Raw genomic sequence first — 14,569 nt, 5'->3', positions numbered from 1 at the left:
CTTTAATTATCCTGATCTGCATCCCTTCCCCTCTATTGTCTATGATCACTTCACTAGTCGTCCGGTCACGTTATTTCTGTGAGTAGACTGAAGCAAAATAGGCATTGAGCAGCTTTGCCTTCTGATCATCTTCCATTACCAGCTCACCTTCTCCGTTAAGCAGCAGACCCACACTGTCCTGATCTTTCTTTTTGGTCTGATATATCTGAAGAACCCCTTGTCTTTATCATTCTTTGCCAGCTGTAACTCATTCTTTGCCTTGACTTTCCTAATTTTGTCTCTATGCACTCACGCTATTCCCATGTATACTTCCTTGGTGACATGCCCCTTGGTGACATGGTTCAGTAGCTCATCAGGTGAATCCCAAGAGAGTGTCCTCTAACCAATACACAGATGAGGATTAGGATGCATTGAAAGATTTGAGCAGATGCACCCATAACCGGAATAGCAGGGCACGGGGGTTGTCAGGATTGAGAGGAATTAGCAGAATTGTGTATGTGTAGTGCCCAGGACTGGAATAGCAAGGGGGCTTCAGGGCAGGATTGAGGGGCATTGGCAGAGCTGTGTGGGGAGCTGCAGGACAGGACTGAAGGACATTGGCAGAGCTGAGTGTGCAATGAGAGAGATCCAGGATTAGCCTGTCAGGGGGTGAAATAATTAGTGAAAGTGTGAAGTGAAGTGAATACACCTGGCCATGAGTTGTTCCTTTACATATGACCAAGTGGATATCAATGGAGTGCCAGTGTCGTTCTCTGTGTGTGGCACTGATGCCGGTTCTGCCATGTGTTTTGGTCTCAGAGCCCCAGAGCTGACCATGTTTCCCCAACTCTAAACACTCGTTGTTAAGGCAAAGGCCACTTACATCAATGGTTTTAATAATGACTATCTGGTCTGCCTCCTTGGCCGCTTTCTCTGCAGCCTTGATGGTTTCATTGTTCCACTCAACATAATTCACGGCCATCATCCCTTCCATTGCACTGCAGGGGAAGAATAAAGGGAACATGGGAGAGTGAAGAAGAAAAGTGTGAGGAGAGGGGAAGAAGGAAGTAAAGAAAGGAGGGAAAAATGAAAGGAGACTTTATGGTATCACAAGCGAAACATTCCTGTGTAGGATTCAATCAGACAGGTCCGTGTGACTACGAATGGTGCCTAATTTATTCTGAGTCTTGCCAGGGCTGATCCCCGGGACCTCTAGGCTTGGCAGTTCATAGCCCTGGCACCTCTGAGCTTGCCGCGTCAGTTATGAAAGTAAAAACATTGCGTGAGCCCTGGCACCTCTCTCGTTACAAATTAAGCACTGGCTGGGACCCCAGCTCCAGCACCCACATCAGCAACATCCCCTCTCACCCCTCTCAATATCTCTTTCAATTGCCCATTCATTGCCAGATCCTTCAGAAGTTTTGCTCCCCTCTCTCCAGAAACACATTTAATGGGGGACTTACTCTGAAGCCTCCTGGCCGAGTGCGTGGGCAATCTGCTGGATGTCCGGGTAGCCCATGCAGCTGGAGATGTTGTTGCGAGGGTAATAGAAGAGGAATACCAGGCACATCTCATTCAAGGTACTTGGCCCACTCTTCAAGATACAGAGAGCAATGCAAAGTTCCACTAAGACACAGTGGGAACAATTCCAGAGGGGTAGCTGTGGTAGTCTGTTTTAGCAAAACAGTGAGAGTCCTGTGGCATCTTAAAGATGAACAAATGTATCTGGGCTTAAGCTTTCGTGGGCAGAAACCCACTTCTTTGGATGGGAACAATACTACTGATACTGTCAGTGCCAGCCCCTTCTACAGCTGAGCCCAGGCAGACCACAGGGAATTTCTGTGTGATAGAACCATAGAATCATAGAATATTAGAGTTGGAAGGGACCTCAGGAGGTCATCTAGTCCAACGTCCTGCTCAAAGCAGGACCAACCCCAACTAAACCACCCTAGCCAAGGCTTTGTCAAGCCGCAGCTTAAAAACCTCTAAAGATGGAGATTCCACCACCTCCCTAGGTAACCCATTCCAGTGATGAATGATACTAAGCAGCTGTGTTCCAGCTCCTTCCTGGAGACCCACTTTCCTGCCAGGGAACAGCTTGGGGAGACCCCTCAATCCCGGCATGCATCTCTGTATGTATGTCAAAGAAACCTTGCATTGTTTTAGTCAATGCTGTATCTGCTCTGGGGAGAGAGGACATTGTTCTACAAGATCTGTCAATCCAGCACCTTTCAATAGCATTAAATTGGTCTTCAATGCATAGAAAATTTGCAGATAGGAATCAGACTTACGAAGGTGATCTCCGTCCGATCCAGAGTCTGGAAGTTACATTCCACTAAGATCTCATCTCCCTGCAGAACAAAACAAGTTACATAGTCAGAGCTGTAGGAGCAGAGGCCACTGCCAAAGGTGCGTCTGGAGACAGCACAGAGCAATTGGTACCCAGCAGTGGGAACCAGGAAACTATGTGAGATGGTAGCAGGCTCCAAACCAAAATGACATGGAGAAAAACTGTCATTATGGGAGATCCTAGAATATTAGAATATTAGAGTTGGAAGGGACCTCAGAGGTATCTAGTCCAACCCCCTGCTCAAAGTAGGACTAACCTCAGCTATATCATCCCACCCAGGGCTTGGTCAAGCCGCACCTTAAAAACCTCTAAAGATGGAGATTCCACCACCTCCCTAGGTAACCCATTCCAGTGCTTCCCCACCCTCCTAGGAAAAAGGTTTTCCTAATATCCAACCTAGACCTCCCCCCTGCAACTTGAGACCATTGCTCCTTGTTCTGTCATCTGCCAACACTGAGAACAGCCTAGCCCCATCCTCCTTGGAACCCCCTTTCAGGTAGTTAAAGGCTGCTATCAAATCTCCCCTCATTCTTCTCTTCTGCAGATTAAACAAGTCCAGTTCCCTCAGCCTCTACTCATAGGTCTTGTGCACCAGCCCCCTAATAATTTTTGTTGCCTTCCGCTGGACTCTCTCCAACTTCTCCACATTCTTTTTGTAGTGGGGGGCCCAAAATTGGAAGCAATATTCCAAATGCGGCCTCACCAATGCTGAATAGAGGGGAATAATAACTTCCCTCGATCTGCTGGCAATGCTCCTACTAATGCAGCCCAATATGCTGTTAGCCTTCTTGGCAACCAGGGCACACTGCTGACTCATATCCAGCTTCTTATCCACTGTACCCCTAGGTCCTTTTCTGCAGAACTACTGCCTAGCTCGTCGTTTCCCAGTCTGTAGCTGTGCATGGGATTCTTCTGTCCTAAGTGCAGGACTCTGCACTTGTCCTTGTTGAACCTCATCAGATTTCTTTTGGCCCAATCCTCCAATTTGTTTCTCTGAATCCTATCCCTACCTTCCAGGGTATCTATCACTCTCCCTAGCTTAGTGTCATCTGCAAACTTGCTGAGGATGCAATCTACCCCAATCCTCCAGATCATTAATAAAGATCTTGAACAAAACTGGCCCCAGGACCGACCCTGGGGCACTCCGCTTGTGACCGGCTGCCAATTAGACATGGAGCCATTGATCAATACCCATTGAGTCCGATGATCTAGCCAGTTCTCTGTAGGAGAGTAAAGAGTTAAAAGCTGGACAAGTGGTCATTCCTAAATCACAGGGAACAGAGTCAAGGCACGGGCAAACCTTGTTTCTGTTAATTGGTGTGAATTTTAGTTAGTCCGTTATCTTTTTCTTCTTTTCCTCCCTTCCCGGCCATCTGTGTTGGGAATGAGGCTAATAAAATCACTATCACCACGCCTGAGTAAAGCTTTGGTGGGAAGAAAGCATTATCTTCCTTCTCCCCTGGCATACCTTTACTTCAAAGAATGTTAGTGTAAAATGTATAGGTTTTAAGGTGATGTGCCTGACCTCTGTATGGTAACCCTGTAAACAACAAACAGGGGCGGGTATATTATATTCATTATGTAGTTGTTAATGTTCATTTTATAGGTGTTAATGTAACCAAATAAGGGTCTATGGGGAGTTGCTGAAAATGTACACATTAACATACTGTTATGGATACAAGGATTGTAAAGTAACCCCTTGTTGCTCACTCACAGCGTCGAGGTGGAGCGAGCAGGCAGTAAAGAGTTCCATCTCCCCAATCCACCCCTGGGACATCCTGTTTGGTTATTTGTAACATTCTCTATCCATTTTATAGTCCATTCATCCAACCCATACTTCCCAGCAGAACATACTGTTTTGATGGTGATGGCCTCTTTCAGGTCCCGTGTTTCCTGGAGGGAGAAGTCATATTTATTGTCCTCGCAGATGATCCTCACCTGCTCACCATTCCTGGCAGGGATGAATAAGGGAAAGATATCAGAGGCATTTCCATACACTGCTTAGACCAGGGATGTGGATGGGAACTAATTCAGATAAAATAATAACTAGTCCCTGAATTTTCTCCCAGAGACTGTGCCTTTATGTCCCCCAAACCTCCCACCTTCCTCCTCCAAATCCAAAGGCTGAACTTTGGACCCCAAAATGAAAAGCCCAGAACAGACAACAACTCCTGTGAGGCACCTGCAGCCCTGTGATTCCCATTGATACCACAGAAATTCCATCTTATGCATCCAAGTAGAATGTTGGCAGTTGGCAGGCATCCAAGAAAGATATTAGCAAAAGTGTCTAGAAAGTTCTGACAGAACCGTATAAAGGTCAGTGTGTCAGTGAGCAGGCAGCGGCAGCAGCACTGGCTGCAGGAGCTGAGGAGATGAGTAGAGAGAGAAGAACAGCAACAGAGGGAGAAGAGACCGAGAAAGAGAGAGTGCGCAGGAGAAACAGTACAGTGTAGTACATCTGTCAGATAGTTACAGTATAGTATTAGTATACGTGTGAGTGTGTTAATTGTAAAGGGAACTTTTATATGTAAGACTTAAAGAATATCTAAGAACTGCTGTCAGCAACCTGTGGAAGACTGGCCATCTGAAGAGGGGCACAGCCACTTAGTATTATTTTAAAGTGTAGGCAATGTAGTGTGCAGTGCTCGTTAACTTTTATAAGGGACTTGTGTTTGAGATTACTATTGTGCCAGGCATTATTGCTTGTGTCAATCACTTATCAGAACGCTGTATCTGTGTCCTCTAGGTATTTCCTTAGCCACCCTGGAGACCCATCCCTGATGAGAACAGATCCGTCTGGTTATAACAGGTGGGCTATTGTGGGGTACCCTAAATCTGTTTTTGGGGTAATAACGTGCCACACTGCTCAGGCAAAGGAGAAACTGTATTGCATCATGGAAAATGCAGTCCAGCCATGGAGCTGAGCCCATGGAGAGAATGGTCCTCAGGCATCTCAACCGAAGCTCTCATGAAGCATTATGCCACAATAGGGAAATACAACGTAAGGTTGAACTGACTTGAAATGAAACATTCTGGCTCATTTCAACAAACAGAATATTTAGACTCACACTGAACCCACTCAAAACATGTAGTTTCATTTTCCTAATGGAAAATCAACACATTTTCAGTGGAAAATTCCTGACCAGCTGTACTATTCCTGCAAGACTTTCAATCTAGAAGTGGGGATGCCCACCCGCGTTAAAACATCCCTATGCTCATGGATCTGTCTCAAGGCCTGTGAGCCCAGCTTGCAGGTCAGCTACAATCCTAATGCAGGACAAATCCCAGTCTCTGGCAGTCCATATGGATACAATACATAACCAAACCTCTGAATCCTTATCGGTCCATCTGTCACTAGTTGAAACCCATCATCATCATCTCTCTCTCTCCTCTTGGGTGAAATTTACCTGGGGTAGATGCCCGCGCAAGGCCTATGCCCCACTTAAACCCTCAAAACAGGGTTTAAATTGTACTTCTGTGGGGCATAGGCCTTGTGCTGGCCCAATGGACGGGAGAATCTCTCCCTTTCCAAATTAGGGATTTTAGTGGAATATCTGTGCAAAGTAAAGCTAGCTTCAAGAGCCAAGGAGGCCTCTACTTGAGGATTTCTCCCCAGGGGTCCCTTAGGTGATCAGTTTCTTTCACATTATTCTGGGTGGTTGCTCCAGGTTCTAAGTAAATCACTTGGAATGGAAGATGGGCCTGTGCTTCAGATTTTGGAGCTGACCTAAATCAGAACCTCCTCAGGCTCTGAGGAGGTTTGGAGCTGGGATTTTGGTTCAAGATCCTGCTCTACTTTTGATACCGTCACAACAGAAGGACTGATCCTTACCAGCGCCTGTTAGGGAGGCTTTCTAGAGTTTAGTGCTCAGTGCTTAATTTGCAGTCTCGGGCACTAGCCCACATTGGTAGACTGGTACGGGTGTGGAGCTGCGTTTTCCCAGGATGATCTCTGAGGATGCACTCCCCTCTCTAGCCAACCAGCTCCGCCGGCTGTCCAGTGGGGCGGGCCATACCACACAGCACCTTCCCTTGAGTCGAATAGCTCAGGAGAATCAAGGACTGCATTTGCAGCTGGCTCTTACAAACAAGAAAGGGAAGGCTCCTTATACCCTCCCCTACCCTAGTGCACGTGTGCAGAGTGTATCTCAAATTCTCTCTCAGTCTCTTGCTATCCATTGAGTTGAGCCTGGTCCCCAAGGGATTAGTTCTCTGCATTACAATTCAGAAGACATGGTGGACTCCCAGACATAGTCTCCCACCATGGCAGGTACATGGGGACTAGCCTAAGGGGTATTCCCTCCATTATACCCCAGAAAGGTTCCCCTGTGCCCTGGATTAGATCAAATACCAGGCATGACCAGCTGAAGTGGGAATTCACCTTTCTTACCGGTACTGAACAGCTTTCACTCCTCTCCCAGCCAGGTGAGTGTGCAGCAAGAAGCCAATCACCTTCATATCTGGCACTGGTGTCCCATTCATCTGTGAATCAAAGGGAAGAGAGTCAGAGAATGGCTGTCAGAATGGTCCTGTCAGGCCAGCTCTGGGCTGGCTTTTGGGATGTCCATAGGCTTGGGTTCTTCTCTGTAAATGCCTAGGCTAATCTTAGCTCTCATTTTTAAAATGGAAGTTTTTAGCCCATTTCCTTTTAGAGGTCACCTTGGGTTGACAGCTTGTCTTCCTGAAAACTGCAAGTTATCTGCAGTCCCTGCTATGGCCACCTAGAAGTAGTTGTTTACGTCTGTGATACCTGGAGCTGGGTATCCCTGATTTATTTTGTCTGAACATGAATTTGCAGCTCTACAGGTACCACTGATGACCTGAGGGTTGTCACCAGCTCCCTCCGGACTACCAGATGACGGCCAGCAGCTTATGAAACTCAGGGTGGGGCATTCTAACCAGCTCTGGCACAAACTCCCTCTGGGGTCCTGGAGAAGTCATTATATCTATCTGGTTTAGTTTTGCCTTCTCTTCTCTAGGAATAATATTACATGTGTATTGGACCTGGAACCTTCTGTTAATGCACCTCTTTTCTTATCTGCAGCATTCCCCACTGTTCCAGCCCTACTTCTTCTTCTGAGCACTCATGCTGAACCATATGGTAGTTTTGTAAAATGCAGAAATGGAGACTAGGGCTATGTTTACACTGGCAGTGGCAAAATCGCCGCCGCCAGATCGATCTTTCAGGATCGATCGAGCAGTCAGTGAGACCTGCTCAATCGATCCGGAAGTCAACTGAATAAGTTCACCCCCTCAAGCAGCGTAGCGCTGTGTCGATGGGAACGCTGTTCCCGTCGGCTCAGCGCGGTGTGAACAGCGCACAGAAGCAATCGACATGAGTTATGCAAACTACTCTGTGTAGTTTGCGTAACTCCCGTCGACTGCCGCCGAATCTCACGGTCAGTGTACACCAGCCCTCAGATGACATCAGCACTTAATTCGTTTCAGGAATCTGAGCAGGATGTGAACTCAAGGGGTTAGTGGGTGTTTTTGGCTTCCCAGAACTTACCTCATCGAACTGGCTGCTTTTGCAGAGTCCATAGGATTTGTAGGAATCTGCCCCAGGGGGAATGAAGTGGACGGGGAAGGTGAACACCCCTGTTTGTAACACCCCCATGTCATATGGCCGCAATTCTGGGGTGTAGTAGAGTCGTATGCCTGAGTTGTCAATTAACCCTATAAAAACACACAAACTCTCAACAATTTCTCCTGCAGACCCTTTTGCTCAACTGTTTTATGCTCTCCCAATTTCCCATACCCTCTGAGAGCCTCTTGGCTGAACTCCTGTCTCTCTCATTGAGACACTAGGCCAGGAAGGGTTAATCCTAGAAGGCTGAAATAACCCAAAATCAACATTTGAGGACGTGTTTAAAGGTATTGAAATGGTAATTGGATAGCTAACAGCCATGTGGTATAGGTTAGTGCATTGTTGGTAGTTATTTGATGCTGTTTACCTATATCTTGGTAGAAGTTAACAATGTAGATAAACGGCTTTCCTGCGTATTACTATTGTTCTATTGATTCAGAGATCAAACTGGAATATTAACAGTTAGCTGAATGTTAAGTGTAATAATATCATTCTGTATTTCTCTTTGAGGTTTAAGTAAACTGTCTATTCACTGTTTAATGAATAGTTACTAATGTGTACCTAGGAAATAGAGTGGTTACTTCAAAGCCACAAGTGATTACCTATTTATTGTTCACTCATGGAAATACTTGCTGGCAAGAGACCATCAATAAGCCTGCATGGATCTATAAAAGACTCTAGGGTCTTGGTCCTTTTTATTTTAGGACTGCCTGGATTTCATCAGAGGTGGTTCAAGTCACCAGCCTAAGATCCCGGTCATGAGACTGGTTCACCTTGTTATTTCTTATGGAAGAAATTATACAGACTGTACAAGACTATTTGGTCTTCATTTCTTGCTTCACTTCTCTGGACTGGATTTCTAAAAAGAAGCTCTAAACAAGCATTGATGACCCCCAGGCTGTTTGGGTAATATCCGGAGATCATTAGCAATTTATTTTACCACTGCTACAACCTGATCCTGAAAGAACTTTGCAGCTCAGTTTTCAGCTGTACTTTGAAACGGACTTATGAACTTTTATTCTCATCTGTATGTATATGAACTTTTAACTAATACTCTTTCTTTTTTTTATTATAAATGTTAGTTTACTTAATAAGCATTGGCTTTAAGTGTGTATTTGGGAAATATCTGAAATATTCATTGACCTGGTTGGTAATATGTCCAATCCTTTGGGATTTGTAGAACTTTTAGAATAAATGATGGATAAAGATTTTCAGTAATTCCCATTACATTTGACTTGGCTGTCTGGGTAGAAGCCAGAGGGCTGGATGACTTTAAGGGAACTGTGCTTTTGACTTCCGAATAACCGGTGAGGTGATCAGAAGCTGTTTGTTACTGGCTTGGTATATTTTATGGGGAAAAAACACCAGTATTGGGGTCTGCCTGCCCCATTCTTGGCAGTTTTGCCATAAATAAGCAATCTCAGCATGGCTTCCTTAGAGGCCAATGTCATACTCATCATTCACCTTGTCTGTCCCCAGCTCTCCCATATTTCTCTAAGCACCCTGATATTCCTCATATACCCCCCCAACCTTGTCCTGTACACACATCCCTTAGCCCCCTTATACAGCTCTGGGCTCCCTGTACCCTAACTCCACTCTGGTATCTCCCTTCTCTCACCAGCACGAACCTCTATATACCCCTTGCTCTCCCTGATCTGGACATATTGCCCCAGCACCGCTGTAAGAGGGAGCACTGGGTAGTGGTTAGAACCTGGCGCTGGGAGTCGGCAGATGCAGATTCTATTTCCAACTCTGGTGCTGAATTAGTGTTGTAGTCTCAAGTAGGTCACTGAAACTCTATCTGTGCTTCAGTTTCCCCTTCTGTAAAATGGGGATAATAATTAATGCTGATCTACCTCTGAGGTTGTTGTGAGGCCTATCACTAATATTTATAAAGCATTTTGTATACGAACGGCTCTCTAGAAGTGCAAAGTAGGGTAGTTAAGAACATCTCACATATCCCTGACTCCCTCCTGATAAGCTGATACTCCCCTAGCTCCCCCTGTCCTCATATTCCCCTGGGTCTCCTCTTAACTCGCCCATGCATCTTTCCCCTTGATACAGACCATGAGAGACTGGTGCACTCAGGTCTTTTGGGTCCCAATTCAACAAGGTGATTAAACACATGCCTAGCTTTAAGTATGGACTACTCATGTGCTTAAAGTTAGGCCTATGCTTATGCCTTGCTGAACTGGGGACCTTAAGAGGTTCCTCTTGGAACTCATGGAACTTGTGCTAATTAAGACCAGAGGTCATTTCATTTGGAAGTTGGTTTCTAGTGTGTATGTAGCAAAAAGAACATGAGAATGACAGTGATGAGCCCCTTTCATGTCCTTTTCTTGCTAGATACCTAACCAGCCTAGCCCACCTGGTATCAAGTCAAAATTGCTGTAGTGGATTTCCAGCCGGATGTACTGAGGATCCATAGGTGTTCCGATGGAGATTGCAGCTTCATTTGGGAACTGGTGGGTCTGGTGGGAGGAGAAAGAAAAAGAAAGTCTGTAATTCAGGAGTTTCTTCTTAGGTGTTTCCTTCTCTGCAGGGAGCTGTAAATTTGCAGGAAAGTCCTGAAATTCATGTGTCACTATGTACTAGAACTGGATGGGAACTGGAAATCCCATTCTGTGTGAAATTCTGACATTTCAGAAAAATATTGAGTTCTGAATGCAAATGAAAAACTGAAATTCTGAAATCTCTCATGAAATGAAAATCAGAAAATAAATTGATTTGGGACTCTTGAAATGTTTCTTTATGACTTTACCATTTTGATTTATTTCAACATTTATACTATCTAAAATATTAAGTATAACATATACATATTAAATTATATATAATAGTAAAACTAATATTTAATATAAAAATTTCAATGAAATAAATCAAAACATTTCAACAACAGGGTCAACATTTTTTAAAAAAATAGATTTCTATTAAAAAAAATGCAGTTTAATTGAAAAAATATTTCACAGGAATATGTGGATTTTAACAAAATGTTTGATTGGAAAAAATGGAAAGGTTTCATATTCACAATGAAACACTTGATTAATTTTGTTTCAAATTTTATATTATATTAAAATATTAGTTTCAATATTATTTTATGTGTGTCCATAGTATATTTAATGTTATGTTTGTGTACTGTATAATATAATATAATATTTAAAAAAAATACATCAAATGGTCCTGAGATAACATTTTTTTAGATTTTTCATTTTGTGGAAAATTTTGAAATGTGTTTTTTTTTTCTTATTTGGAACATTGTTGCTTTAAAAAATGTTGGAGTTTCCCATGGGATGGAAATTCCGATTCCCAACCAGTTCTACTTTTGTCATTGTCAAAACAAAATGTTGTGACATTTTCCTGTAAAACATTTAGTCAAAATTGACAAATTCAAGCATATCACTGTGATTTAAAAAAAACCAAACTCTAGTTTTCAATGGAAAACTGCTCCTTTGAAAACTATCAACAAGTTTTCAACTATGTACAAATGGCACCTTTAAGGTGTCTTTTCTGTATGTGCCTGATCTGCTGACTTCACCAATTAAAAATGTTTTTACTTCTGTTCTGTGATCTATCTAACCACCCACCTATCTTCCCACTATAGAAATACAGATATTCCATGAAAGGCAAAGTAATTATCTCAGGGTGCATCCTGAGAACATCTTTGCAGTACCAGCCACAAGGAGTCACTCACCCAGAGCTGCATCTGGTGTTGTCTTTTCCTGCATGAGTCAACCCGATTTTACTTTTTATTTTATTACATTAAAAAGGAAAGAAGATGAGGGAGGATTAGATAGAAGCCAATAAAATAATCACTTTTTAATGTGGCATATAATTAACCGGTGGAACTCCCTGATTCAGGGTATTATTGCTTAGTGTCCATAAAGGATTTGTCATATGTATGAATAAGAATAACACACAGAATGACAGCAGCTAGTATAAAAATTACCAGAGCCATCAATTCTTATGCTTCAGTGGTTGAACTGAACATTTTCTTGGGAGGGTCAGGAAGAAATTCCCCAGTGAGCTGATACTGCAGAATTAGGTGAATTACAAGACTAGTCTGACCAAAGGGTTTCATCAGTCATAGCAAGAGGTGGGTCATATGATGAACCATGCATACTCACCTCTCCTCCAATGGCCCAGCCCACAATCACCTGGGAGCACAGGGCAAAATCTGGATCTGCGCCATAACAGTCACTGATGCCTGTGGGTAACACACTGCCATTGCCACAGGCATAGACAAGAATGTGATGAGCCATCAATGTGTTCTGATGGGTGGTTGTTATGGGCTCAAACTGCAACCAAGAAAAAGATTTGAGGAAAGTTATCCTGAACCCTGAGAATCTGTGCCCAGCTTACTAGGAGTAGTCAACAGAGACCTGGGCAGAGGGACATGGGTCTGGTCTCCAGAAAGGGAAAGCAGCTTGTGTCGTAGGCATATCCACCCTTCTCTGACCATAGCATACTATTGCACTGATGTAGGGTGGATATCTTCCCCTGAAGCATCTGGCCTTGGCCATTGTGAGAGACAAGACTAGATGGGCCATTGATCTGGGATATCTTGAGATGGTGTGGGGAGTTCAGACTAGAGAGATCATTAATTTATTCTGAAACTCCAGACCAAAAGGATGATTGAAAATATTTCCAGAGGGGTAGCCGTGTTAGTCTGTATACAGCAAAAACTGCAGGAGTTCTGTGGCACTTTAAAGACTAACACATTTAATTTTAGCAGTCATAAAGTGCCACAAAACTCCCGCTGTTATTGAAAATATTGAAACCCTGTTGTCTGTACCCTTCTCCTTCTTCCATCTGATGCACAGTCAAGCACATGAGAAGTTGTTTTTTCCCTAGCTTGGTAAAAGCAAAGGCTCAGCAGCCTAATGAACACGAGGAATTGAATTGGAGTTCCACGATGAGGGTTCAGCCAGACACGATTTACTGGCAAAAGCCCAGTTATGCAAGGTGCCGAGTGCCATCAAATCCCAGTGACTTCCATGAAAGCAGCAGGCAGCCCATGAAAGCTTATGCCTGCAGAAATTAAATGTGTTAGTCTTTAAGTGCTACAGAACTCTCATTGTTTTTGCTGTATACAGACTAACACAGCTACCCCTCTGCAACTTTTCAGCATCTCTTTGCTGGCTCTTAACACTTTGCAGAATCAGGCCCATAGGTTGTTGTGTAACTATATCAGATCTTCACCTTTTAAATCCACACCATTTCTCCCCCCTGACATTTTCCTTTATATGATGTCACTGAAGAGTCTATTTTTACATCAGAAAAAAATGCAAAAATACAAATGTTTGATTGACCCTGCTGGGAAAGTCACTTTTCAGTTGAAAAATGATCTGGCCTTGGAAATCGGCAGCAGTGTTTGGCTTTTTTCAGTTGTGTGTATTATACCTTAATGAAAGTTGGATTGGAAAAATGGTTAGTTTTCTATTTAATACAAATATCTCTAGTAATTTTCATGGGCAAGAGCAAAAGTCTTTGCAACATTTCTAAACTTAGAAATATCCTGGAGTCCTGAGTATTGTCCACTAGTAGAGAGACACTGACAGATAAAGTGGATCAAGTTCAACAATGGAGTCAAAGTTGGTAGGATTTATATTAGGGATTTATTTGGTCTGATGTAGTGGCTCTGAAACTTTCCAGACTACTGTACACCTTGCAGGAATCTGATTTGTCTTGTGTACCCCCAAGTTTAACTTCACTTAAAAACTACTTGCTTACAAAATCAGACATAAAAATACAAGTGTCTCACAGCACACTGAAAAATTGCTTGCTTTCTCATTTTTACCATATAATTATAAAATAAATGGATTTGAATATAAATATTGTACTTACATATCAGTATATAGTACATAGAGCAGTATAAATAAGTCATTGTCTGTATGGAATTTTAGTTTGTACTGACTTCGCTAGTGTTTTTTAATGTAGCCTGTTGTTAAACTAGGCAAATATCTGGATGAGTTGATGTACCCCCTGGAAGACCTCTGTGTACCCCCAAGGATATGTGTACTCCTGGTCTGATGCATCCAAAGATTCGCAGACACATTCAAAATGCTCCCAAGGACACAGATAGAAAGGCTGGGTGCTCCCAGAGAGACAGATGTACAGACCAGGTGTTCTCAAAAACACACAGGATGCTCTCAATTAACACAGACAGACTAACAGGATGCTCCAAAAGACAGACAGGCAGACTTGCCGGGTTACCTTGTAGATGTGGTGCTTCTGCTTAACGATGGGCAGGGGAATAAAGGTGCAGGCATATGTGGTTTCCTCAACTGGGACGGGAAACTGAAAAAAAGCAGAGTACACCAAACTTGCCAGGGCATCAGCAGCAACCCAGGCAGGATGCACATGGGAATGGAGAGGCAAAATGGAGGAAGATCCGGTGGAATCAGACCAATAGCTGGGCCCACGTCCCCACATTCTGTAGCATGATTGTCCCCATGTCGTCAGGAGACTGGCAAGAGATATATTTGTTTTTAGTAGCAATAAGTGGGCCAGTATCAAAGAAACAATGAAGGCTTTAATGATTTTTTTTCCAGGGAAAGAACAACATGATTGCCAGTGAATTTTCAACAAATCCTTTTCCCTTCCATATTTCCCCTCTCCCCCACCACCGCAAATATAATTTGAAATGAAATGTTCTA

General features: G+C 43.4%; 1 protein-coding gene across 1 annotated transcript in view; it reads right to left on the bottom strand.

The window, feature by feature from the left end:
• LOC137164756 (putative DBH-like monooxygenase protein 2) overlaps positions 1 to 14,569 on the bottom strand; it is a 30,339-nt gene that overhangs the window by 3,077 nt on the left and 12,693 nt on the right. The window contains exons 4-12 of the mRNA XM_067565687.1: positions 14,127 to 14,210; positions 12,038 to 12,208; positions 10,285 to 10,387; positions 7,839 to 8,005; positions 6,720 to 6,811; positions 4,184 to 4,280; positions 2,271 to 2,330; positions 1,443 to 1,573; positions 863 to 977 (exon numbers count right to left, since the gene is read on the bottom strand). Coding sequence (XP_067421788.1) covers positions 863 to 977; positions 1,443 to 1,573; positions 2,271 to 2,330; positions 4,184 to 4,280; positions 6,720 to 6,811; positions 7,839 to 8,005; positions 10,285 to 10,387; positions 12,038 to 12,208; positions 14,127 to 14,210 — 1,020 coding nt within the window. The remainder of the gene's footprint in view (positions 1 to 862; positions 978 to 1,442; positions 1,574 to 2,270; positions 2,331 to 4,183; positions 4,281 to 6,719; positions 6,812 to 7,838; positions 8,006 to 10,284; positions 10,388 to 12,037; positions 12,209 to 14,126; positions 14,211 to 14,569) is intronic.

This window comes from Emydura macquarii, unplaced genomic scaffold (assembly GCF_026122565.2).
Source record: "Emydura macquarii macquarii isolate MOO-44397 ecotype Brisbane River unplaced genomic scaffold, CSIRO-AGI_Emac_v2 contig_2694, whole genome shotgun sequence".
NCBI lineage: Eukaryota > Metazoa > Chordata > Testudines > Chelidae > Emydura > Emydura macquarii.
This window is presented reverse-complemented; position numbering and strand designations above follow the sequence as displayed.